The sequence below is a fragment of the Phacochoerus africanus genome, chromosome 9, assembly GCF_016906955.1.
Source record: "Phacochoerus africanus isolate WHEZ1 chromosome 9, ROS_Pafr_v1, whole genome shotgun sequence".
Taxonomy (NCBI): domain Eukaryota; kingdom Metazoa; phylum Chordata; class Mammalia; order Artiodactyla; family Suidae; genus Phacochoerus; species Phacochoerus africanus.
Window position 1 is genome coordinate 19,501,675 of NC_062552.1, and position 27,854 is coordinate 19,529,528.

Consider the following 27,854-nt stretch of genomic DNA (forward strand, 5'->3'; position numbering starts at 1 on the left):
TTTCTTTTTAGGGCTGCACCTGTGGCACACGGAAGTTCTCAGGCTGGAGTCAAACTGGAACTGCAGCTGCCGGCCTGCACCACAGCCACAGCAACATGGGATCTTAGCTGTGTCTGCGATCTACACCACAGCTCACGGCAATGCTGGATCCTTAACCCGTGTAGCAAGACCAAGGATTGAACCCACAACCTTGCGGATACTAGTTGGGTTCATGACTGCTGAGCCACAACAGGAACTTCCCAATGTTTTCTTAGGTCAGCCTCCTAAGGCAATGGAAATAAAGTAAAAACAAACAAATGGAACCTAATCAAACTTATAAGATTTTGCATAGCAAAGGAAACCATAAATAAAACAAAAAGACAAGCTATGACTAGGAGAAAATATTTGCAAACGATGTGACCAATAAGGGCTTAATCTGCAAAATATACAAAACTTCATTCAACTCAATAACAAAAAAAGTAAAGAACCCAATCCAAAAATGGGCGGAAGACCTAAAAAGACATTTCTCCAAAGAAGACATACAGATGGCCAACAGGGAATTGAAAAGATGCTCAACATCACTAATTATCAGAGAAATGCAAATCAAAACTACACTGACATATCACCTCACACCAGTCAGAAGGTCCGTCACCAAAAAGTCTACAAATAAAAATGTGGGGGAAGGCGTGGAGGAAAAGGAACCCTCCCACACTCTTGGTAGGAATGTAAATTGGTGCAGTCACTGTGAAAAACAGCATAGAGGTTCCTCAAAAAACTAAAAATACCTTTGCCATATGATCTAGCAATCCCACTCCTGGGCATACATCTGGAGAAAACTCTAATTTGAAAAGATATATGCACCCCTATGTACCTAGCAGCACTATTTACAACAGCCAAGACAAGGAAACAACCTAAAAGTCCACTGAGATGAAAATGGATAAAGAAGATGTGGTACACACACACACACACAAATACTACCCAGCCATAAAAAAAAAAGAATGAAATAATGTCATTTGCCGCACCATGGACAGACCTTGAGATTATAATACTAAGCAAAGTAAGTCAGAAAGAATGACAAATACCATACAATGTCACTTATATGTGGAATCTAAAACACTGCACAAATGCACATACCTACAAAATAGAAACAGACTCACAAGACAAAGAGAATAGACCTGTGGTTACCAAGGGAGAGAGGGATAGGGAAGGGATGGATTTGGAGTTTGGCATTAGCAGATGCGAACTCATATATCGAATAGATAAATGACAAGGTCCTAGGAGTTCCCTTGTGGGGCAACAGGAGAAGGATCCAGCACTGTCACCATAGTGGCTCAGGTTGTTGCTGTGGTGCAGGTTCAACCTCTGGCCCCCAAACTTCCACATGCCATGGACACAGCCAAAAAACAAAACCAAAAACAAAACCAACAAGATCCTATTGTATAGCACAGGGAACTATATTCAATATCCTGTAATAAACCACCACGGAAAAGAATGCGTAAAAGAATGTGTATGTGTGCCTGAGTCACTGTGCTATATAGCAGAAATCAACACAACATTGTAAATCAACTGTATTTTTATTAAAATGAATAAATAAAATGAAATGACACTTGTGGGTGGCAACAAGAGAGTTTCTACCCTCCATACTTAATGACTCTGATACTTTAAATTATAGCATGGAGGAAGTTCCCGAGTGGCGCAGCAGGCTAAGGATCTGGCATTGCTCCAGCTGTGCTGCAAGCAATGCCAGGAACTTCCACATGCCACTGGTGCAGCCAAAAAAAAAAAATCATAGTGTGGAATAAAGCCAACTTTGAAAATTCATTTTGAGGCAAGAGCTATCCTCCTGTTGCTCTCACTACATCACTTAAACAGATAATTACTAGAATTCCTTGTTTTTTGAACTTGGGGAAAAGAGTGACATTAAGCTGGCTGGACAACTAACAGGTAACGTAATTCTACCAATATTATTTGGAAGGGAACAGGGGTAAAGCTCCAACATCACATCCATCATATCTGTCTCTACCTGAATGTCATTTCTCTAAGAAGCCTTTTTTTTTTTTTTTTTTTTTGGTCTTTTAGGGTTGCACTGGCGGCATATGGAGGTTCTCAGGCTAGGGGTCTAATTGGAGCTGTAGCCCCGCCGGCCTACACCACAGCCACAGCAACTCGGGATAGGAGCCACATCTGCGACCTACACCACTGTTCACGGCAACGCCAGATCCTTAACTCAATGAGTGGGACCAAGGATCAAACCCACGTCCTCATGGATACTAGTCGGGTTCATTAACCATTGAGCCACGATGGGAACTCTGAAGAAGCTTTATTTTGAAACTCAAACACCTATGGTTAAAAGACTCTGCCAAGTGATGTAAAGACATGTTATTTTGGCCCAATCATATTTACTGCTTGATAGAAGTAAATAAGAGGAGTTCCCATCGTGGTGCAGTGGTTAACAAATCCGACTAGGAACCATGAGGTTTCGGGTTCGATCCCTGGCCTCGCTCAGTGGGTTAAGGATCCGGTGTTGCTGTGAGCTGTGGTGTAGGTTGCAGACACAGGTCAGATCCCTTATTGCTGTGGCTCTGGCATAGGCTGGTGGCTACAGCTCCAATTAGAACCCTAGTGTGGGGAAACTCCATATGCCTCGGGAGGGGCCCTAGAAAAGGCAAAAAGACAAAAAAAAGGAAAAAAGTTTCCTACTATGGAATTCACATGAGTAGTATCTAAAATTCAAATTTAGAAAAACAAACAGAACGATAACCTACCACTTATTCCAGGCCTACTAAAGCAAAATTCCTTTCTTAGTGTATGAAACAGAATTACCTGGAATTGACATGCCTTTAAGATTCTGATTTATAACTGTTGCTGTTGTAAAGAGGCTGCAAGGAAAAATTTATGCATTTTATGATGGCTTGACAATATAAATCAGAACAAGATCTGGACACATCAAAATAATTCTATTTTTAGTGCCAAATTATTTTGAAGACAAAGAAAAAGTTTCCTGAAAAGAAACTTATCTCAGGAATAATAATGACGGATTTGTTTTCATTTTTTTAAAGCTTCGTTGAAGTATAGTTGATCTACAAGGTTGTGATAATTTCTGCTGTACAATAAAGTGATCCAGTTATACATAAACACACATCCATTTGCTTTCGGATTCCTTTCCCACACAGATTATCACAGAATACTGGGTAGAGTTCTCTGTACCATAAAGCAAGTCCCTGTTGGCAAACCTTTCTATCAGCCAATCCCAAACCCCTAGTCTATCCCTCCCCCACACACCTGTCCCCTTTGGTAACCTTAAGTTTTTCAAAGTCTGTGAGTCTGTTTCTGTTCTGCACATATTCATTTGTACCCTTTTTTTTTTTTTAAGATTCCACATATAAGCAATTTCATACGTTTGTCTTTTACTGCCTGACTTACTTCGCCTAGTTTGATAATTCCTAGGTCTATCTATGTTGCTGCAAATGGCATTATTTTATTCCTTTTTATGACTGAGTAGTATTCCATTGTATATATGTACTGCGTTTTCTTTATCCATCCCCTGTCGATGGATATTTAGATGACTTCCATGTCTAGGCTACTATAAACAGTGCTGCAATGAACATAGGGGTGCGTGTACCTTTTTTTTTTTTTTTTAACTTTTTTAAGGCTGCACCCTCGAATATGGAAGTTCCCAGGTTAGGGGTAGTACTGGAGCTGTAACTACCGCCTACATCACAGCTCACAGCAATGCCGGATCCTTAACCCACTGAGCAGGGCCAGGGATGGAACCCACATCCTCATGGATACTAGTTGGGTTCGTAACCCACAGAGCTACAAGGGGAACTCCCACATTTCTCTTTTTCAATTAGCAGTTTATCCAGATATATGCTGGATCTGCTGGATCATATGGCAGCAGTATTTTTAGTTTTTTGAGTTCTCCACAGTGACTGCACCAATTTACATTCCCACTAACAGTGTAGGAGGGTTCCCTTTTCTTTGCACCCTCTCCAGCAGTAATAACTAACTTTTATTGAACTATTAATGTATGCCAGGCAATGAGCAAAGAGCCTGTATACATATTTTTATTTAATGTTTACAGGAATTCCACTAAGTTGGTCCTATTATGATCCTGATTTTACATATGAAAAAACTGAGGCTAAGAGGAATTAAGGAATTTGCCAACTGTAACACACCCACTAAGTGTCAGAGCAATGACCAAACAAACCCAGGCCATCTCATCTGGCAATCTATATCCGACTGCCCCAGAAACAGTCATGCCTGGTTCTACATATTTATATAAAGAGACTGCTTCTTCTTTGTTTGACTCAAAAATAATTAAGCTGAGAAATTTTTTTTTATCTTTCTGTCTTTTCTAGGGCCGCACCCTTGGCATGTGGAGGTTCCCAGGCTAGGGGTCTAATGGGGCTGTAGCCACCCGCCTAAGTCAGAGCCACAGCAATGCGGGATTCGAGCTGTGTCTGTGACCTACACCACAGCTCACGGCAACGCTGGATCCTTAACCAACTGAGCGAGGCAGGGATCGAACCCGAAATCTCAAGGTTCCTAGTCGGATTTGTTAACCACTAAGCCATGATGGGAACTCCTAAGTTGAAAAAATTTAACAGCAAATCCATTCTCTTACATTAATAAATCACAGAAGCTCTCCTTTGACTACTTCCAATACATAAAGATTTTGGCTGAATTATTTTTATTATTCTGAAAGGAAATGAAATACTTGCCTTGGCATTTGTTTTTTTGCCTTGGCATTTTATATGACAAAGGTGTGATGAATCTATCATCCGTGGTTCTTAAGTCTTGATGTTTATTTATGTTTCTCTTTTTCAAATTACAGAGGAATTCAGCTTTCTATATGACTCCTACATCTATAGCTAAATTGATATCTCCAGTTTCCCTCATCTGTATGACAAATTATGCAAATAATAAGCACAAAATAAAATTTTACACTTGGCATAATTTTAGTAGTCTCCATGATTGTGGTCTTTGTATAATGAACAATTTGAAACATTTAGACATTGAACAAGCATTTCAGGAATAAAGGAATACTGACATTCTCTTCAAAAATTCTTGTTCTTTTGGCGAGGGGGTCTAAAATTTACTTTTTCAATTATTATCATAAAAACTACCATTCATTTTTTTCTATTTAAGCCCTGGAAAAACCACTAAGAGTTAACCCACAAACAAAAAGCTTTAGATGAGAAATCTAGCAAGAAAAATGGGTATGAGTGTGTATATCATATTATTTTCTCCCTCCATATAATTAAGAGAATGAATGAATGGAAAGAATGATGACTTTCATAATCTTAGGTTTATGCTCTTGGTTAATAATATTGTGAGTAATATTTATTCTGTGGAGGAAGTTCAAAGGGAATGGGGGAAAAAAACCATTAAAAGATTTTAAGCTTCAGATTACGGTAGGGTACAGGGACAAAATGAATTTAGCAAACGATAGCAAAGATCATATAAATATTACTAAAGGAAGTTTAAAGGAAACCGATTGTCTAAGCAATGTAATTCATGAGATTGATAAAATGCAAATTTTCTTGACTCCACCCTACAATCAATCGGTGCAGCAAAACCCTTTCCTGTATGTCCAGAAGAACTTTAAGAAACCCTTAACTCAGGGCGTCTTGATTTTATTTTCTTTGGCATAACCTGCTTACTTGCTATCCTCTCTTCCCATCACTCTGCCAGAAAGGTTGGGAAGTGGGATACTGTACCGGAGGTTGCTGCTGCCCATAGTGAAGCTCGCCCCCGTCCGTGCAGCTGGCTAGGAGCAACACCTGAGCTCCCACCTGCTCCTCTTAGGCGTCATCTTCATCTCTCGGCCCTACACTTACTCACACACACACTTTCACACACTAGCACGCGCATCTGCTGTCGGGGAGGAGGTACCGCCCCATCCAAGCAAAGCCCTCGCTTTCTCTTCCCCAGGATATAGTCCCAGAGGAGAGACTGACTCATGCCCAAATCCGAGACAGGATGAGGCTATTGCTGTGCTCTTACCTCCAGCAGCGATCCTGGCCACCGCTCCCCCGCTCCAGGCCAGCCAGGCTCGCCCAGGTCAGCGCCGGTCTAGTGAGGATGCAACCCGGCGGGCGGAGGGCTCCCACCCGCACCCCCGCTGCAGCCTCTGCTGGAGCTGGGAAGCGCGCGCCGGTGATTCAGCGCCTTTCCGCCGCGCGGTTACCACGGCCGACGCGCGCGCAAGCGCAAGGCGCCCCCAGGGATGGGCTGGGGCAGTCCTCCTCCAACTCCCAGCTCGCGCTCTAAAGACTGGCATAAAAGCGTCAAAGCGACAGACTCCCACCTCGGAGAGGACCAAGCAGAAGGCTTTCGGGAAGCAGGGTAGCCTGCACTCTCCATCTCCTTTCCTTCACCAACCCCTTCGTGGTCACCGTGGTCCTAAGCGGCCTGGGGAATGAGTGCCCCTTCCAAATGCCCAGGCCAGGGTGGGTTAAGGGAGCCGCTAGCACACTAGAGTCAAAGACACTTTGAAAATTTGTGTCCCGGAGCAAAGTCACCCCACAGACACACGTCCCTCTTCTCCAGCGGGAGCCTCTTTAAGCCCTACTACGTTTTAAGCACGTGTTGCTTTCTGAATGAGGATGGAAACAGGTGTTGGGAGGGAGGGGCCCAGATCAACTCTGAACCTTCTAGGTTAATCAGGTGCCTAAAGAATTTAGATTACACTGCCTCTATGTGAAGTGATCATTTAAGCAATAGAAAATTCACGTGGAAGACTCTTCCTTGCATTTATACTGTTCTCTTACATGAACATCTATACTGTTCTCTTCCTTGCATTTATACTGTTCTCACGCATCTAGGTATGGTAACATACGGCACAAATGAAAGCCAAGAGAAGCATTTCTTGAGTATTTCCACGAATACGAATTATAGTGCGGTACCTAAGGAACAAGTTCCTACTAGGCAACTCTCTGACCGGGCTTGGACGAGTTCCCTAATCTTGCTAAAACTCAGTTTTCTCAATTCTAAAGAGATATGGTAATAGCAAGCATATAGGATGATTGTGGGGGATTAAAACAGAATGCATATTTAAAGAATAAAAACTGCCCAGGACGGAAAGAGTCAATATCCGTTTGGACCAAAAAGAAAAAGGCAACTCTGCCAATGGATCAGACTGGGAGGACAAACACAGATAAAGCCAGGAGCAAAATTAATAGGAAATAATACTTCCCCGGTCATACAGGAGCTGTAAAATGACACAACCCCCTTTGAATGACTACTGCTTTCCTACCACAGACACTCCCTTAGCTTTGGCTATTCCCATCCACTGCTGGTGATACCCCATTGCTGAACTCCCCTTGCCTCATGACAGCACCCAATCCATCGTTAATCTCCGCTTCTCCCAACCTGCCTCTGAAAGAGTAACTAACAGGACCAATCTCCCATCCCCATACCCTACAAAGGACACTATCTTCCTTTCTCCTCATGTCATTCCACTGTACCTTTGGAGTGCCCTTTCTTACCCCATCAGTAATACTCAAGACCACAAGCCTGTTCCAGGGACTTTTAAATAAAAATTATGTAATTAATATGTGGATTTAAGAGTTCCCTTGTGGCTCAGCAGGTTAAGTACCTGACATCGTGTCCTTGAGGATGTGGGTTTGATCCCTGGCTTTGCTCAGTGAGTTAAGGATCTGGTGTTGCTGAGTGCTGTGGTGTAGGTTGCAGATGCGGCTCAGATCTGGCATTGCTGTGGCTGTGGTGTGGGCCAGCAGCTGCAGCTCTGATTCAACCCCTAGCCCAGAAATTTCCGTATGCCCCCGTGTGGCCATAAAAAGAAAAAATATATATATGTGGACTTAAAATCTTTTTTTGCCATGCCCATAGCTTGCAGAAGTTCCCAGATTAGGGATGGAAACCACGTGCCATAGCAGTGACCCAAGCCATAGCAGTGACAATACTGGATCCTTAACCTGCTGAGCCACCAGGAAACCTCTGTGGGCTTAAAATATTTAAACATATTATATATATGTATATATAATAAATATGTAGTTTATATATATATACACACACACACACACACACATATATAAACTCAGCCTAGATGTTTAAACTAAGAGCCATTACAATGTATATCTATTTTATAAAATAAATATGGTATCTATTTTGGTACTGACTATAGGAAAATGTTAGTCTGCCTCCCAGGACACAAATGTGAGGCCACTGTCTTTCAGAAATGAAAGACATGAAAGAAATGTCTTTCAGCATTTATTGAGCTCCTGCTACATGCCAAACAACTGTAATAAATACTAAGGATAAAATAACATATCCTTAGTATAGTTTTTTTGACTTTGTCTGCTCTTGTTTATATGCTGTTGGTTGGGACGTTTGTTCTTACTAAACTGCACAATAAAGACAAGGAGTTATCCTATTTTGAAGGTGGAGAAACTGAGGTCTAGTGAGGTTCCAGTACCTTCCATATCAGTGGTAAAGATGGTGTTTGGCATATTGATTCTGAGTTGGAATTTCACCCTGAAGGGAGGTAATGGACACAAAGCTACTGTACTGAGAAAACTTGAGATTCAGAGTAAAAAATTCAAGATACTGCATATTAGTTGTTTCTGAAATTCTTGCATTGCTTGAAAATCTATAAAAAGCAGACTGAAAGTAGTTTTATTGTTCCTATTCACTTCACTTATTAACTTGTTTCTTAGATTTTTGTCACCATAAGCAGTAAATGGTAGGTTATTTCACTTAAATGTTCTGAGTCATATAAAGGAAATGATACTCCTTTCTAGATTTAAAATAATTTGGTAATTATTCAATATAATATACACTACTACATATTTTTTTACATTTAGCCTTTTACCCATCTTTTTTTTTTTTGGTGAAATGTGGTAGGTTCTTCTCAACTATTCTTCCAAGTAAATAAGCAATTATGCCAAAACATCCTTTGCCACAAAATGAACTATTGCTTTCATATGTATGCTAAATATTAGCATTAATTATCATTTTTAATGATTAAAATTATGAAACATATAAAACGCTTTTCCATTACTACAAAGGAAATGTTATATATAAAATCAGCTTGTCTTTTACGTGTTTTAGTTAATTTTGACACATTCGATGAAAATTGGGCTCTGCCACTCCTAATTATCACCAACTAGCTTTACTTTTTGTATACTGAGGAAGTCAATGTATTCTTGGTAATACTTGGCAGAGTGAGAAGCAATGTGGAAAGCTGTTTTCTTCCATACAAAGGTGAAGCAGTAGCAGCGGAGCCAGAAACAGAAAGCAGGTAAAAACTTCAATCCTATCTTGAGCACAAAAACATATTTAAACAAACATAAACAACCAAAATTCTTTATTTAAAGTACATTCTCCTATGGGAAAAAAATATGTTTCCTTAAAGCACACGGGGAAGTATTCCTTATTCACTTCTTGAAAAAATTTCAATTGTACAAGTAGCAAACTAAAAGGCTGTTTCTCTTTATATGTTTATTTTCATCTTAGAAAAAAGTCCAATGCTGCTATAAAACAGACTTTAATCACTATCAAGCCATTTGCCTCTGTTGGTGACATATTACAAACATGAGTTTTTAGAAGTTAAGGAATTTTTTTTAATGGCCACAACCATGGCATGTGGAAGTTCCTGGGCCAGAGACTGAATCTGAGCTGTACCTGCAGCAATGCCAGATCCTTTAACCCACTGCACTGGGGCAGGGATCGAACTTGCACCTCTGCAGCAACCCAAGGTGCTGTAGTCAGATTCTTAACCCACTGCACCACAGCAGGAATTCCAGAAGTTAAGGAATTTTAAATCATGAGTTCATTTCTAGCTTACCAAATAGGTACTGTTAACTAACAAAAATAAAGTCTGATGCAGGACAGTTGCAGTCTACTTAAATGCAGATGATCATAGCTTTTTCATTTAAGATTATCTGGATCTGTGAAATATTATTAAAAGATCCAATCCCCAGGATACAGTAACCTCCTTTTTTTAAAAGATTTATTTAAAATATTAACTATTTGGGTACTGGATTTAAAAATAAATCAATATAAAGTCTAATCTACAGACAACATGGCCTTGCTTGAAACCCAGCCAGCAGCTATGAGCACTATTACAAGCTCTAATAGCCCCTCATTTAAAGGCCACAGGTATGCTTTAGTTTAAATAAATACTGAGATTTAGTTATGAAATCTGAGGACACAATCCACAAAATAAAATCACAGTAGTTTTCTCTTCTGTTACAATGATCCAGTATATGAATTCCTCCATATTAAACTACCTCTCCAAGAGGGTAGAAATTCTATTTGTAAAAACATAGAACAAAATGATTCAGAACATTTAAAACTTATATTTGAAAGGTATTTCACAATATTATATCTAAATTGCACAGAAGACCCCAGTGATCACTAGGAAATCTACCACAGTCCAGTTTTTCCAACCCAAGGAGGTCCAAGCTTCGGGGAACGATGTGACTGCCTTCTGCTGCTGCTCTAAAAAATATTCGATCAAAACGAAGCTTACAAGTAGCAGCTATTCCAAGATTAGAGTTCATTTGGGTATCCCATGTATACTGACAATGCTTAGGTTTGCCCAAAAACTCCCAGACATCCAAAATGTTGTTGGGTAAGCCACCACATTTGGTAACCTAGAAAGAAAAGGAAAACTCTTATCAGTCTTCTTTCCCTTGAGCTAAAAAGGTCTCTACTATTATCACGTCTAAGCGCAACATTTCAAATCAGAATGCCACAGATTACTTATTATTTGTAAACGCAAAAGTATTAGATATAACTAGATATATTATTTGCTGTATGATAATAGGTAGGTAATATAAAAATATCAAAAGAGCAAGAGGTCTGAAATTTGCCCCTTCTCTTCTGCTATAAACAGATTCCTAATTTTGGGTGTCAGATAAAATTCAGAAGACTGAAAACCCATGGCCTCAGTTATTGCTATTAGTAGTTTTTTAAAAACGTACATAAGTGCAAAGAAGGCAAAACGGTTAATCTATAAATTTAGAAGTGTACCATTTATATGGTCCAATAATGTCAAATGCCTCCAGCTTTATTTGAAATTTACTAACAACATTAACTTTTTCTCTCAATTCGCACTCCAGGATTAAAAAAAAAAAAAACCTACTGTGGTAAAGTATACATAAACTTTTTTTTTTTTTTTTTGCTCTTTAGGACCACACCCGAGGCATATGAAAATTCCCAGGCTAGAGGTCAAATCAGAGCTACAGCTGCCAGCCTACCACCAGCCATAGCAACGCCAGATCCAAAGTGCATCTGCAACCTATACCACAGCTCACGGCAACACCGGATCCCCAACTCATTGAGCGAGGCCAGGGATCGAACCCACATCCTCATGGAATACTAGTTTGATTCGTTTCCACTGAGCCACAACATGAACTCCTTAAAATTTACTCTATGACATTAAGTACATTCACATGATAGCACTACCATCCATCTCTGGAACATTTTCAATTTCCCAGACTGAACTCTGTACCCATCAAACCCAAGTCCCCATTCCACCCTCCCCTAGCCCCTGGCAACCATCATTCTCCTTTCTGTCTGTATGAATCTGACTACTTTAGGAAACTCATATAAGAGGAAATCATCAAATATTTGTCCTTTTGTTACTGGCTTATTTCACTTAGCATAAGGTTTTCAGGGTTCATTCATGTTACAGCTTGTGTCAATATTGCCTTCCTTTTTAAGACTGAATAATATCCCATTACATGTATACACATTTTGTTTATCCATTCATCTGTTAATGGACACTTAGGCTGCTTCCGTATTTTTGCTATTGTGAATAATGCTATGAACAATACTTTGAGCCTCTGTTCTTCCTTGTTTTAGGTATTTACCCAGAAGCCAGAAGTGCTCTATCATATGGAAAGTCTATGTTTAATTTCTGGAGGAACCCCCACATCATGTTGCACAGCAGCTACACCATTTTACATTCCCAGTAGCAATGCACAAGGGTTCCAATTTCTCCACATCCTTGCCAACACTTGTTCTTTTGGGTTTTTTTTGTAAATAATAGTCATTATAATGGACGTGAAGTGCTATCTCATCACGGTTTTGATTTGCGTTTTCTTTTAGTAACTAGTTATGTTGAACACCTTGTCAAGTACCTAATTGGCCATCTGCATATCTTTGGAGAAATGTCTAAATTTTTTGCCCATTTTTTAATGAGGTATTTATTTATTTATTTTCTTTTTTGGGCTGTACCTGCATAGCGAAGTTCCTGGGCTAGGGGTTGAATCAGAGCTGAAGCTGCTGGCCTACACCACAGCCACAGCCAAAGCCACACCAGATCTGAGCTGCATCTGCGACCTTCACTGCATGTTGAGGCAATTCTGGCTTTAACCCACTAAGCAAGGCCAGGGATCAAACCCTCATCCTCATGTACACTGTATCTAGTTTTTAACCCACTGAGCCACCAATGAAACTCCTAATGAAGTTTTTTTAAAACTGTTTTTTTAAATTGTAGGAGTTCTCTGAATATTTTGAATATTAATTGCTCATCTGATATATGACTTGCAAATAATTTTTACCATTCCATAGACTTCCTTTTCACTCCATTGATAATATCCTTTGATGTAATTTTGTTTTTAATTTTGATAAAGTCCACCTTATCTATTTTTTTCTCTTGTTATCTGTGCTTTTGGTATCATATCCAAGAAGTCATTCCAAAATCCAATGTCATGAAGGTAAAAAAGGTTGAAAAAAGAAAACCTCAGAAGAATTAGGGACAGCTATCCTGGTCAAATTGTTCTGTTCTCACCTTACAACTGAAGAAACTGCAAATAAACTACCTTTTCTAAACTCTTCTAAGTCATTATTTCCCCTATACTCCTCTTGTTAACATATGTCATTTGGTGTCTACCTCATGTGCCATATTTGTTTTCACAATGTAACAGCCTCTTCTATCTCTGCTTCCCCGTACTAGGCACACAGCAGAGACTAAATAATTATTTGTTGAATTGCATCTGCAAGGTCACTTTTACACTATGTACGGATGAAGGTCCTAGTTTTAACAGTCAAAAGAAACCAAATTAGTTTCCAAAGCAATAATCTGCCCATACACTGAAGTGACGTCATCACTCACTTCTTGATCCCTTAAATTTGTATCTCCTGCAAATATAACTGTAGCTGACTCTGGAGCCTCTTGCATTTTCTTTAAAACCATTTTCAGCTGATTCATTCGTTCCTCGGCATGCCCTCTGGTGCTCTCCAAGTGAGAAGTCATAAGGCAAAGTTCATTTCCTGACACACTCACCTGCAACAGGATAATTAGGGTTGTTATAGTGATCTCCAAACCATAATGATGGACTTTGATAAAAGACTCAACAATTACGCAGTTGATTGGTAAATATTTACTAAAGTTAAACTGTATAATCAGCACTGTGCTTATTTTTACAAGTTGAAGCGTAAGGTGCTAACCCTGCTCCCAAACAATACTAAGCAAGACCACCCTGATGTTGACTCTGCTGAGAGCCCTTCCCCAACGTCCAGGCATCAGTGGCTCCCTCCCTTATTGTCCTTTAGCATGCTGTGTGTAGACTGTTTATAAAGTCTTCTAGACTGAACTACAGTAGCAGTACCTCTCTCCTACAAAGCCGTGAGTCATTTGAAAGCAAGATGGCTTTTATTTACTGCTGTGTTATTGAGGCTGGTGCATAGGAAACTCAAAAAATAACGTCACTTAAACAAATAAATGAGAATCATTTACCACTTGCAGTTAAGATATCCAACATGTAGGATCATTATTTAAACTATCTGCCTGCAGAGTCAAGCCCAAATTCACTCATATTGGGCATTCGTAATATCCTATAATCTGGATCCAACATACTTTACCAATGTCTTGCCACACTAACCCTTTTTGTGCCTTTACTCCCAATTCAATAGAAGGCTCATTTATACTTACATGTACCCTCTTTCATATATATATATGTATATGTATATACACACCCTGTGATTTGCAATTGCAAAGTTTTCCCACGGTGGTTCTGCCAACTGCACTGTTCTAAATGTCTACATCTTACATCTTTTTCAAGGCCCAATTCCATTGTGAAACTTTCACTCAATGTAGCTAAAAGTCATCTCTTCTTTCTCTAGACTTCCATGGCATATCACTCCACCTCTCCCACGGCATTTGCACCTTTCCTTTATTTTAGTTACTATACATGCAATCTCTCCCCTGCTAATCTATGAATTCTATGAGAGCAAGATCAACTTAGCTCATTTTTGTAAGACTCAAGGAGTGCAACACAGTACCAAGTACAGTGCATTTAATTAAAAAAAAAAAAAACCAAAAAACCACAAACTCCTACATTCTAAGAAAATATTTACTGAATCAAGGATTTTTTAAATAAATTTTTCTATATTTGAAATGTATGGGAAAACAATGTATAAAGAAAGTTCTTTAAGACTATTTAAAAGAACTTATAAGTGAGGAGCAAATATTTCTCCAAAGACAATGTTTTTTAAAAGAGACACCATCATGAAACTATTGAAAAAACAGCTCATTCTTTTTTTCAAAAAGTCAATTCAAAAAAATTACTTACATGCACACACAAAAGGTTTCTCATCATTTTTGTATTTGGAAAAGGAATAATCTCTTGGCTTTTAAATTTCACTCTCGATTTCTTCAACATTATAGCTGTGAAATATCCTTCTTCACGACCTTCAAATGTTTGCAGAAAAGAATTTAGGCTGAGAGGTTAGAATATTTGCAGTTTATCACAAGTTGCCCTAATGGAGATTTTACAACAAACAAGTACAGTTATTTAAATGGATCTAAATCTTAAAAGTAAACTAATATTTCAGCGTAGTTGATGATGGCCAAATAAGTCTTTATGTTTATCTGACCTTCAGAAAATGTAACCTGAAGTACAGAAGAAATACAAATAAAATTTACCTACATGCCCAAATAGTTAACAGTGCTAATATTAATGATGAAGTTCTGAAAAATTTCTGAAAGACAGAGTAGATGGGACTGAAACTAAGGCAACCTGATGTGCAGTCAGTTTTCACATTGGAAGTATCAGAAAAATCAGAGTAAATAAATAAAAAAAAATTTAGAAAGATATAGACTTGCAAGAAAAAAGAACAGAAGTGGAATGATAGCAAATAAAAGCATCCAAGTTTTTTGCAGAACAAAGAAAATGGAGACGTGGTAACTAGTTTATCAGACAGAGGGAAACCAGGAAAAGAGGAACATGACGAGAAGGAAGAATGGGAGGGGGGAGCAGGGAGGAGAGCAGCAGACTAGAAAGATGGCAGGTGGCAGGCCTGCAGGAGAGGAGGAGGAGAGGGAGAGGATGGAGGAGGAGGAAGAGGAAGGAGAGAAGAGACAGAAAAAAAGAATTTGCAGAACCGAAGGTCACACACCTCCAAACTGAAAGGTCCCACCAAGTGTTCACCATAATAAATGAAAAAAAAGACCCAAAGAACACTGGGGTTAAAAGAAACACCTTGGGAGTTCCCGTTGTGGCTCAGTGGTAACAAACCCAACTAGTATCCGTGAGGATGTGGGTTTGAACCCTGGCCTCACTCAGTGGGTTAAGGATCCAGCATTGTGTGAGCTGTGGTGTAGGTCATAGACATGGCTCGGTTCTGACACTGCTGTGGCTGTGGTGTAAGCTGGCAGCTGCAGCTCTGATTCGGACCCCTAGCCTGAGAACTTCCATATACCTTAGGTGCAGCCATAAAAAGAGAAAGAAAGAAAGAAAGAAAAGAAAGAAAGAAAGAAAGAAAGAAAGAAAGAAAGAAAGCAAGCAAGCAGCAAGCAAGCAAGCAAGCAGGCAAGCAAGCAAGCCTCGGGGCTTCCAGAGGGGAGATGGAGGGATGAAAAGAACAGGAATTAGAATGACATCAGACTTTTGATCATCAATAATGGAAACTAGAAATAAACACTGAAATCATGCCTTCAAAATTCTGCAGGAAAATGACTTTCTAACTAGAAATCTATGTCCAGCCAAACTATCAACAAACTATGAGGACAGAACATTAGCATTTCCAAATATGCTGGGATTCAAAAACTTCACTCCCCAGGTACTACTTCTATGAAAGTGACCACAGAATGCATTCCAATAAAATAAGGAAGTCAACAAGGAAGAAAGTATGGGATTCAGAAAACCAGATATTCAAAACATAAAACAGGCAAAAAGAATCCCTAAGAGAAAGCAGAAAAGTTGTTGCAGGGAGTTCCTGTTGTGGCTCAGCATAAAAGAGCCTGACTAGTATCCATAAGGATGTGGGTTTGATCCCTGGCCTTACTCAGTGGGTTAAGGATCCACTGCTGCCGTGAGCTGCGGTGTCACAGACCCTATATGTGTACTAGGGTCAAGGGAGATTCCTAACCTTGAGTTCAGAGGTTCTCAAACTTCACTGCATATTAGAATCAACCTGGGAGGCTTTTAAAAATCCTAGTGTAGGAGTTCCCGTTGTGGTTCAGCGGAAACGAATCTGACTAGCATCCGTGAGGACGCAGATCCCTGGCCTTGCCCAGCGGGTTAAGGATCTGGTGTTGCTGTGAGCTGTGGTATAGTTGCAGATGCAGCTCAGATCCCACACTGCTGTGGCTGTGGCACAGACCAGTAGCTGCAGCTCCAATTTGATCCCTAGGCTGGAACTTCCATATACCGTGGATGCAGCCCTAAAAAGCAAAACCAAAAAAAAACTAAACAACAACAAAAAAAAACCACGAAAAAAGTTGTTGCATAAAGAGACAGAGAAGAACACTTTCCTTAGCAATTATGGATTAAAAAGTAAATCAAAATTAAAATCATACATTAGGTAAAGTGAAAATTAAAGAAACCATGAGATTTAGCCAAAAATCAAGAAATATAGCTGAAGTAGTACATTAAATGCCTTTAGTTAAAAACAAAAGAGGAAAGATAAAAAAACTAAAATATTTGGGGCAAAGGAATAACAAAGAAAATAAATAAAAAGTAATTAATACTCTTTGAAAAAGCATAACCACAATGCAATCATCGGTTAAACACTTTTTAACAATTTAATTTCACCAAACTCAGTGCCTCAAATTTTGGCAATTTATATTTTCCTGAAAAATCACCCATTTCAACCACTTTTTTCACATGTGTAACATATTCTATAATTCTTTTTTTTAAGTATCCTGTGTCTGGCTTATTTTTCCTCAAACCTATCCTATTTGTGCTTTTTCCTATGTTCTAACTTTGATTCATCTCTTTCACTGACTTGTTTTTCAAAGAAAAAGACAAGTTAAATAACAGGAAAATGTTACCTGTAATAATCTCATAACTACTTGCTTTCTTCTTAAGGTAGGTATAATACGGGGGAATAACTTCCTGTAGGAATATCACATCTGGGCTGTACCTAATTAAAAATATCAATTTTGATAAACACCAGGTATATACCATTTCATTTGCATCTACCTAGATTAGGAAAATACCACAGCATAAGAGAAACCCAAAACTATAATCCTCTAGGACAACTGATATTTGACATTTCTACTGATCTTTGAATAACTATAAAATGAGAAAGGAATGTGCTATTTAACAAACAATACCACAAAGACCAAATTTTTTAAAAAACGTATATGTCATAACCCTTTAAAGTTAGAAGAGGTAGAATCACTGACACTAAAAAACTAGTAATATTGAGAGCCTACAATGGTCCTACACTCTAATAGATGCCTTCAATGTTCCTGACTCTTCCAATCCTCTTGAAACAATTATTATCCATGAACAAAACTGAGCTCCAGAGAACTGAAGTGGTTCACAAGTGGCTCCACAAGGTCACTAAGCCGTGTGTGGCAGATACGGATCGTTTAAGTAATTTTCTTTTCATAGTAATAATTACACACAAAGTTTAGTAAATAAAATAGGACTAGAAGGCTTTGAACAAAAACAAGTGTCCTCTCGGTACCTGAACCCACAATCCTTTCAGAGGCAACCACTCCCAATTCTTTCAGATGTTTCTTCTGAGAGTGAGCTGGACCCTGAAGTCAGGACTGATTCCAAAGCCCATAACCTTGACTGTTACCATCCTTGTAGGCAGATAAGGTACTTTATGACCCTACCATTAAACAAAGGTAATAATACTTACAATGCTAAATAGGAACACACCCCTCGAGCCCTCTCGAGCAGACTGTTTAGGTCCAATCCATCTATATTCCAGGTAATGAAAGAGAACACACTGCCATCTTCTTGCTGAACATTTTCAGATGTGCTGGTTTTACAACTAAAGGAATCACTTGTTTCTTCCTTGGTTAAGTCAACACTGGCAAGATCAGAATGAAACACAACTTTGCAAATAATCTATAAATGGATTAATTTAAAATTATTCTGTGAGTCTTCGCAGCTTTCATTTTACAGGTAAATAAATTTCAAAAGAGTCCTTAAAGTATCTGCCCATAGAAAAGTGTCTGATGACTGAGGAAAAACAAATGTCTACTCACCCACACAGCTACATAACCCATTCAACATCCTTCAGTGACATACGTCACTGAAATGATTTTATAAAACTATGATCTCAAATTACAATGAGTAATCTAAGATTCCCACATTTATTTGGATTCACTTTAAAATCACATTTGAAATAAGATATCATTTTGCTAGGTAAATAATCACTGTAGATTCTTCATTATTCCCCTCACTGAGAGGTGAAATCTAACAGCCTTCCCTTTGAATGGGGGCCTTAGTGACCTGCTTGACCAATAGAATCCTGTGAGCATAGCCTGGCACTTCTAAGGTTTGGCCATAAGAAGCCTTGCAGCTTTCACTCAAGCCTTTTGGAAACTCTGTTCAAAAACCTTGAGCTGCCATGTGGGAAGTCTGAGTGCTCTGCAGTGCTGGACAAACCATACACATATGTGCTCTAATCCACCAGCCCACCTGACCCCACTTTCCCCACCAAGACCCAGACATTTGAGTGGAGGGACAAAACATTATTACAAGGTGACTGCTGGAGTTCCCTGCATAGCTCAGTGGAAACAAATTTTACTAGTAACCATGAGGACACAGTTTTGATCCCTGGCCTTGCTCAGTGGGTTAAGGATCCAGTGTTGCCATGAGCTGTGGTATAGGTCCCAGATCTGTCATGGCTGTGATGTAGGCCAGTGGCTACAGCTCCGATTTGACCTCTGGCCTGGGAACCTCCAAAAAAAGTGACTGTAATGCCAATGTTTTAACTTCTTTAAAAATGTTTTTTTCTAAATTGAAGTATAACATATAACATTATACTAGTTTCAGGTACACAATATAATGATTTGTATACACTGTGAAATGATCACCACCTTGGAGTTCCCGTTGTGGCTCAGCAGTTAACGAACCCAGCTAGGATCCATGAGGATGTGGGTTCCATCCCCGGCCTTGCTCAGTGGGTCAAGGATCCGGTGGCGGTGCCGTGAGCTATGGTGCAGGTTACAGACACGGCCCAGATCTGGAGTTGCTGTGGCTGGTGTAGGCCGGCAGCTGTAGCTCTGACTGGACCCCTACCCTGGGACCCTCCATATGCAGTGGGTATGGCCCTAAAAAGCAAAAAAATTTTTTTAAAAATGTTTTTTAAATGATCACCACCCTAAGTCTAGTTAACTTTTAAACTTTTTTTGAAATAATTTTGGACTTTCAGAAAACAGTAAGAATTCTACTCACCATTCAGCCAGATAAAGGTTAACAGTTTACTTAACATGCACTTGCTTTATTCTTTCTATTCTGAAACATTTCCGTAAACACTTTTAAATGTATTTCCTAAAAGTAAGGACATACATGTACACTCTAGTACAATTATCAAAAATCAGGAAATTATCATTGATAATCCAGAATAGTTCTTCAGGCTTTGTCTCTCCTGACCTTGATATTTTTGAAGAATACAAGCCATTGATTTTGTAGAATATCCTTCAGGTTGGGTTTGTCTCATGTTCTCTTATGATTAGACTCACACTGTGTATTTTTTGGCAGGAGTAACACAGAAGTGATAGTGTGTCCTCCTCAGTGCATCATATCAGGAGGCACCTGATACAGGCTTGTCCCCAACACTGGCCACGTTAACTTTTATGATCTCCCCCATGCAGTAAGGATTTTGTGGGTAGGTACTGTGAGACCACCTAGATACTGTTTTTCATCAACTTTCATCTATTAGTATCCATTGACGATTCCTGTCTGAAACAATTACTATCATGATAGTTCCCAAATGGTTGTTTTTTCCTACCATACCTACTACATTTAGTAGTTGGAATTCTACTGTAAGGCAAAGTGTTCCCATCATTCCTGGACAAATGTATTTATATTAGTGTGGATTCTTATTCTATTCTATACATAAAGCCTCCCTCTCACTGGCACTTGATCTGAATCTCAAGGAACAACAAACCACAGCCGAATCACACTTTGCTTGTTTTCTTTGCCAGGTTATGATTCGGGGCTAGGAGACTCCTAATGGTCTTCCATCCCGACATCACTCAGCTCCATCCACATTTTTTCTAAGGGACTATTTTGTTCCAATTTTCTTACTGGCCACAATTTAGGAGGCAATTAACAGACGCTAACACAAGCTAGTCTGAGGAAAACAGAGGGATTTACAAGGAAACAGAAACATGTCAAAGAACCAGTTACAGGAATATAGCTACCCCTAATGAAGTGCAATCGAAGCTTTCTTTCAATCCTACTCAACTTCCCTTTGCTTCATTCTCTCTCTGCAACCCAGTATTTTCAGCTTCCCCATGCACAAAAGAGGATGGGTATGTCCCTAACAGGTACTGAGTTAACATGTGCAGTTTCAGCTTGGCAGCAAGATTCACTTAACATTCTTGGTCCTAAGCCCAAGCCAGAGGATCTGATTGGCCAGCATGGGCTAGGTGAAGAGCTACTAATCTAAGTGGCTCTAGTTATAACAACATGGGAGCCACAGTTGTCACTTGTGGATGGGTAAACAATTCCCCAGTTACAGGTCAGGCAGATAGAAGAGGAGTCTAATGAAATGATCTTATCAGATGCAAGCCAAGACAGCTGAAAAGATCAAAGGGAGAAAAATGTACAGTTTAACTGTAGAGGCTGCCCATACAGCTGGGAGAACTTTATATATTCAATATCTATTTACTGAAAGTTTATTACAAGCCAAATATTGTATCAGTCTAATCGACAACAACATGATAAATATTGTCTTTACCACACAGGTAGCCTCGCTGGAGATACAAAAACACTAAAGAGCAATTATAATATGAACTAAGTTGTTATGACAGGGGTGAGGCAGGATGCTAGAGAATTACCTAAGAAGGGAACCTTATCCATACTCGGGAGATCGGGGAAAGCTTCTTGGAAATAAGTCATGGCTAAACTTGGCTTTTAAGATTATTATTACTCAGCAAGGAAGGAGAAAAAGGTTCTAGGTAGAGGTGATAAATATCTTTAGGTTGAAGGGCAAGAGAAAATAGTCCAATGGAGAGAGGGAAAGTCTGATACGCATGGAAGTTTTGTGGGGTAGGAAAGAGAGGGTGACAGGGGAGGAACCCGGAACAACAGACAGTGGTCAAACCGTGGAGGAACTTGTAAAGCACCTGGATTTCAGGAGCAGTAGTGCGCGAACTGGGGAAGGAACACTCGAAAAACGGGCAAGATGCGCATTTTATAAAAACTATCTTCTGGTCGGCCAACAGGGAGTAAATAAACAGCAATATAGGAAGCAAGACGACTTCCAAGTTACCACTCTTCAGTAAAGGATTTGTTTCAAAACTCTCGCTTACACAGTTCCTATATATAAATCGAGTCGAAAATGACATGTAAGATACTTTCTCCCCGCACTCCAAAGTTCGAAGTGAAAGCCTGGACCTCGGGCAGCTGATGAGGCGCATCTCCTTCCGCGGCACCACAACCCCTCCGCCTCCGGCAATCCTGACAGGAGAACTGCCTCTACTCCACCCCGCCCGCCCAACAGCAGGTCCCAGGATGCCCAACGCCACCCGGTACCCAAGTGCCTCTGTCCGGACGAGCGCCCATGGCCCAGTCGTCGCTCACCAGGACTCGGGCTCAGAGGGGGTCTCAGGACGGCTTTTTAAAGCGTTCTCCTCCACGGCCGGCTCGAAGTAGGAGTTCAGCGCTCTCTAAAAAACAAAGACACAAGGATGGGACGTGTGCACTGCACCCACCAAAGTAAAGAGTGAGAAAGAGAAACAGCAAAAGCGTACTTCCATCTCCCAATCGTTCTCGGCCAGGTAGCACTGAGCCACGGCAGCGTCGCAAGTCGCTACCGAGGCAAACTCCACACACAGAAGTCGGCGCTTCTTCACCTCGGGCTCTCCCTCCTCCTGCTCCAGCTCCGGTCCACCCTCCAGGCCGCTTTTGTGCTCCATCGCCTCCCAGCTGCCGGCCCGTCCCCCAGACTCCGGCCAGGGGGCAGGCCCCCGGCTCTGCGCAGGCGCCCGACACCCCGGCGCTCGCGCAGCCGGGAGAGAAAAGCACTCGGCTCCTGGAGGACGTTAACGCGCCTGCGCAGCAGAAAGGGACGCCCCGGGCTGGCAAGGGCAAAACAGCGCTTGCGCGCGCGGTCACGATGAACCGTGATGCCTCTGTGCCCAAGTACAGATAGGACGGCGGTGGCGGGAGCGCGCGCGAGGAGTCATCCTGACCTTTGCGTCCTGGTACTTCTGCGAACTTGTGGGCGTCCTGCTCCTCCAAAAAGCTCTGGGGCCTAGGAGCTGACGAACAGACCACAATGAGCTGTATGACAAAGAATCTGCAGGAGGCCCTCAAGTTCCTAGGCAAGAGTTCGTGTTTTGACAGAGTTTTGGAAAAGGTATTGGATGCGAAGCTGCGGTTTCTAATGAAGGGAAAGCACCTTGCGTAGTTCGTGGTGAGCGCTGGATAAATTGTCCCTGATAGATTCTTTTGGACTGCGTCCCTAAACTGACCTTAGTAGTAATGATTACTACTGTAATGGAGCACAGTTATGTGCTAGGTGTGCCTCCATTGATCTGTCAGTCTTTAAAACAAAAAGGTAAGTGGCTTTGCCAGCAAAATGAGCTTATTTGGGAATAGCAGAGGAATTTGCTATGGGACATGCAACCATAGGCAGGTTCTCAACTGTTCTTTTATAAAGAGGAGAGGAAAGTTTGAGAGGGGCTGTTTTGAACAAGTCATTGAGGGTTGTTGTGGTTCTCTTTGGTTGAGTTGCGAGGCTTCTCATTAGCTGAGTTTTTACTGGAGGAGGAGAAAAATCTTCATTCTTCCTACTGGTGTTTGAAAAGTTAAACTGTGAGGAGGGGTGAGTGGGGGTAAGTTCCCCCTGCCGCGGTTCCAGATTCCATGTGGAATGCGGTATTTTATAATAGCAACATTATAATGTTGTAAACATTTAAAAAAGGAATTTAAATTTTAGTAAAATATCTTAAGCTCATTATACCCAAAATACTTTTAACATTAAATACTTTTAATCAATATAGAAGAGTACTAACTTTTTGTACTGAATCTTTGAAATTACTTACAGCACATCCTAGCATCATACTAGCCATGTTTCAAGGACTTAATACTGACAGGTGACTGGTGGCTACTGTATTAACTGCATAGGTCAGCATCATAGTAAGTGCTCTGTGTTTGTTAATTTGATCTAAAATGGATTTTGTAGTTTATGTTTCTTGTGGGCACAGTTGCTTAGGCTAAAGTATAGGTTTATGCATAGTGATCTATAAATCACTCAGGTGGAGTTCCCATTGTGGCGCAGTGGTTAACGAATCTGACTAGGAACCATGAGGTTGCGGGTTCAGTCCCTGCCCTTGCTCAGTGGGTTAACGATCCGGCGTTGCCGTGAGCTGTGATGTAGGTTGCAGATGCGGCTCGGATCCTATGTTGCTGTGGCTCTGGCGTAGGCTGGTGGCTACAGCTCTGATTCGACCCCTAGCCTGGGAACCTCCACATGCCGTGAGAGCGGCCCTAGATAAAGCAAAAAACAAAACAAAACAAAAAAATAAAGTCTATTGATCTTAATTAAAAAAAAATAAAAAATCAGTCAGGAACCGTTCCTTTTACTGTAAATTTTAAGGTAACATGATCTAGGCCTTGTCTCTCAGGAGACATGTACGAGATGTCAGGTTGTATACTGAGGCTGAAAAGCTCAGATGGAATGTTTGATTTCTGCAGGAGTGGAGATTCACAAATACTCCTGTTTTTCCCTCATATTACTTATTTAAAAACAGTTCATGGAGTTCCCGTCGTGGCTCAGTGGTTAACGAATCCGACTAGGAACCGTGAGGTTTCAGGTTCAATCCCTGGCCTTGCTTAGTGGGTTAAGGATCCGGCATTGCCGTGAGCTGTGGTGTAGGTTGCAGACGCGGCTTGGATCCCAAGTTGCTGTGGCTCTGGCATAGGCCGGTGGCTACAGCTCCGATTAGACCCCTAGCCTGGGAATATGCCTCTGAAGCAGCCCTAGAAAAGGCAAAAAGACAACAACAACAACAACAAAAATTCACATCAGCTGTCAAACACTAATAAATTAAACCAACAGCCAAAAAAAAAAAAAATTCACATCATAATTAATTTCTATGTAGAGAGATTGGTAACTTTTTGAATTTCTGAATCAACTTTTTGGGAGTGACTCAGTTTAATCCAGTGATAGTTCTTGATTGGTTGTCTGGGCTTTCTAATATCACTGAATATTCAAAATTCTTTTTTTTTTTTTAATACTTAGATGACTGTTGTCTCTGCTGTCCCTGGGAAAGTGATCTGCGAAATGAAAGTAGAGGAAGAGCATACCAATAAAATGGGCACTCTCCATGGTGGCATGACAGCCACCTTAGTGGATTGTGTATCCACATATGCTCTGCTATGCACAGAAAGGGGAGCACCTGGAGTTAGTGTGGACATGAACATAACGTATGTATCCAAACTGTACCCAAATAGCTTTTTTCAGTGTGGCAACTCTTTTCAAACAACTGAGACTAAGCACATGTATAACTAAATAAAGCATGAGGTGCCCTTTAGCTGGTTATCCTTAAGTGCAGCTATGTATTTGCCTTAAAATATTTCATGGCTTTAGAATCTAGAACTAGAGGATTAATTTCCAAGTACAGTATATATCAGTAATAATAATAAAGGTAATCCATAATATAGTTAGTAATAAAGGAGAAGTGAACTAAGCATTCAAAAAGACAACTATTCAGCTTCTAATATGCATACTGTTAGAAAAAAAAATCTCAAATTCACAGCTTGTAACAGTTTCATAGAATCCTTAAGAGTCTCACTTGTATGTCCCCCTTTATTCAAATAATTTTGGCTTATTAGAAGAATTGGCCAGGAGTTCCCAGTGTGGCTCAGCAGAAACAAATCTGACTAGTATCTATCAGGACGCAGGTTCAATCCCTGGCCTCATTCAGTGGGTTAAGGACTCGGCATTGCTGTGAGCTGTGGTGCAGGTCTCAGATGCGGCTTGGATCTTGAGTTGCCATGCATAGGCTACAGCTCCAATTCATCCCTTAGCCTGGGAACCTCCATAAGCCAGAGGTACGGCCATAAAAAGCAAAAAAAAAAAAAAAAAAAGTACTGGCCTGAGCTTCAAATGGGCCCCATATTAAAAGTTTTTATATTAAGTCATTTTAGAGTTGAGTAAATTCTGCATATTGATGTGAAAAGATAGAAAACACCAGTATTACTTCACCCAGAAAGTTAAGCAAATTAAATGAAAGCTAGAAGAAATCATTCACTAGCCCAAAGTAAATATGAAGAGGGACACTTGAAGAGAAAGGAGGTAGGGAGCAGTTGAAAACCCCTTTCTATATTTATGGGAAAAGAAACTTGTGTGCATAAGGAATGGTCAGGACCAACCATTAAAATCAGAAAGAACAGAAAGCTCACTAAAAATATGCTTAAACTATTTAGGAGTAAAATAACATTAAAGGCTGTTATGAAATGCACAGAACTTTCTCTTTTAAAAACTATTAGCTGTGAACTAATGTAAATTTTTCTTTCAAGGTACATGTCACCTGCTAAAATGGGAGAAGATATACTGATTACAGCGCATATTCTGAAACAAGGAAAAACACTTGCATTTGCCTCTGTGGATCTGACAAACAAGGTCACAGGGAAATTAATAGCACAAGGCAGACACACAAAACACCTGGGAACAGCCTAAAGAAACCCAACAATGAATGTCCAGAGTAAACATGACTTGAATACAATTTTCAAAATAAATCAGCACAATCAAAAAGTAGGTTAAGAATTATTTGGGGAAAAATGTCATAGAAGTCAAGTGGAACATAGGAGAGGGTTGTCTGTATTCTTTCATTTTTAAGCCTCTTTAGCTTTCATTTGTAATCATACACCATACTTGGATGAGAACATTCTTAGCTCAAGGTGTTTTGAAAACAAGTAAAGCAAAGCTAGCAGGGCTATTTTGAGATGAGATTACCTTAAAACTAAAATCCAATATTAAGCAAAAGGAGAAATCTAAATTAATGGTTAATCCTTACAGACTCTTTTAAGTTCTTCTCAACTCTTTTTTTTTGTTTTGGGGCCACAGGTTCCCAGGCTAGGGGTCAAATCACAGCTGTGGCAGCCAGCCTATACCACAGCCACAGCCACGCAGGATCTGAGCCGCATCTGCGACCTACACCACAGCTCACGGCAGCACCACATCCTTAACTCACTGAGCAGATCCTTAATGAGGGATCAAACCTGCAACCTTATGGTTCCTAGTCGGATTCGTTGCCACTGCACCATGACGGGAACTCTGCCATACTACGTATTTTTAAACCCAATTTCAAGATTGTGGAACTTCAAAATGGAGGAACCATAGGCCCACTGGAGAATAAAAGAGTAATTCTCAACAAAGTTTGAGGCAAAGTACATTTGTGATAAATAGTCCTGTGGGTGTGCTACTTTTCCCTGATAGAGAATTTATTATAGGACTTGCATAATTTATAGTGGTGGTGAGGCAGAGCATTCTGTTAGCCCCTTTCTAATACTGAGGATAAATAAAACCACGAAGGTCTTGAATCTCCTAGTCTACAGTACTTCATCTACAGACCAAGTTCACGAGGTGTTTCGTCCCTTTTCCAGAGTTCTACGACTGTGGCATTTGTAGTATTCGACTTCTGCATCAGGTGGTCTTCAAGAACATGACTGACAATCAGAAGAAAGGAAGCAACAATAAGTTTGGAAACACAGCATCTAAAGGTCGATTACCCTTTGGTTGTATTAGAATATATACTGATCCATCTGCTGAAAGAACAGCCTTCACAGTAGCAGTGAGCACACAGGAAACCCAGGTCAAATATTTGCCACTAAAAGTAACTTGGGCTCTTTAAACAGGTGATTTCAGAGCTGGGGGCTGGAATAGGGAAGCTAGAAGATGAACATACCTTGTGCTTCAAAGTAAGGGAAGTACTCAAGAAAATGATGAGAGGCATGAAAATTATGCAGCATTGAAAAAAAAGGAATTGAGCTCATACTGTTTAATAATGGCAGGGACAGAAGGGCTCTTCCTTCTAAGAGTGCTGATAGGACTTCCCTGGTGGCCTAGTAGTTACGGATTTGGCATTGTCACTGCTATGCCTTGGGTTCTATCAATGGCCTAGGGAACTCCTGCATGCCATAGGCGCTCCCCACCCCACCCCTCCAAAAAAGAATGCTGATAAATACTTAGGACTAGATACAAAAAAACAACTATAGGAGTTCCCATTGTGGCGCAGTGGCGCAAATCCAACTAGAAATCATGAGGTTGCAGGTTCAGTCCCTGGCTTCACTCTTGCGTTGCTGTGAGCTGTGGAGTAGGTTGCAGACACAGCTCAGATCCTGCATTGCTGTGGCTGTGGTGTAGGCTGGTAGCCGCAGTTCCAATTCGACCCCTAGCCTGGAAACCTCCATGTGCCTGGGTGCAGCCCTAAAAAAACAAAAAAACGCAGCTATAAAGTAGGATACTAC

The 27,854-nt window shown here is 40.4% G+C and overlaps 3 protein-coding genes across 6 annotated transcripts in view; 1 reads left to right on the top strand and 2 right to left on the bottom strand.

Moving 5' to 3' along the window:
* KIAA0319 (KIAA0319 ortholog) overlaps positions 1-6,225 on the bottom strand; it is a 100,098-nt gene extending 93,873 nt beyond the window's left edge. Inside the window, exon 1 of the mRNA XM_047796950.1 lies at positions 5,989-6,225. The gene's annotated coding sequence lies outside the window, so the exon portion shown is untranslated. The remainder of the gene's footprint in view (positions 1-5,988) is intronic.
* A 3,207-nt stretch (positions 6,226-9,432) lies between these two features.
* TDP2 (tyrosyl-DNA phosphodiesterase 2) lies at positions 9,433-22,406 on the bottom strand. The gene is made up of 7 exons (XM_047795804.1): positions 22,130-22,406; positions 21,960-22,045; positions 18,058-18,231; positions 17,234-17,325; positions 14,532-14,650; positions 13,073-13,243; positions 9,433-10,604 (listed from the first exon to the last, which is right to left on the bottom strand). Exons 1-7 carry the CDS (start codon positions 22,292-22,294, stop codon positions 10,323-10,325), a joined length of 1,089 nt encoding a protein of 362 aa, XP_047651760.1. The 5' UTR covers positions 22,295-22,406; the 3' UTR covers positions 9,433-10,322.
* Positions 22,407-22,448: 42 nt separating this feature from the next.
* ACOT13 (acyl-CoA thioesterase 13) lies at positions 22,449-26,927 on the top strand. Of its 4 annotated transcripts, XM_047795806.1 has the most exons (4): positions 22,464-22,737; positions 23,428-23,519; positions 24,625-24,809; positions 25,905-26,139. In XM_047795806.1, exons 3-4 carry the CDS (start codon positions 24,625-24,627, stop codon positions 26,062-26,064), a joined length of 345 nt encoding a protein of 114 aa, XP_047651762.1. In that variant the 5' UTR covers positions 22,464-22,737; positions 23,428-23,519; the 3' UTR covers positions 26,065-26,139. The 4 variants fall into 4 exon arrangements, with proteins under 4 accessions (XP_047651761.1, XP_047651762.1, XP_047651763.1 ...); XM_047795805.1 differs by lacking the exon at positions 23,428-23,519 and having other exon boundaries at positions 22,449-22,737; positions 25,905-26,927; XM_047795807.1 differs by lacking the exon at positions 23,428-23,519 and having other exon boundaries at positions 22,681-22,794.
* The last annotated feature ends 927 nt before the right edge of the window (positions 26,928-27,854 follow it).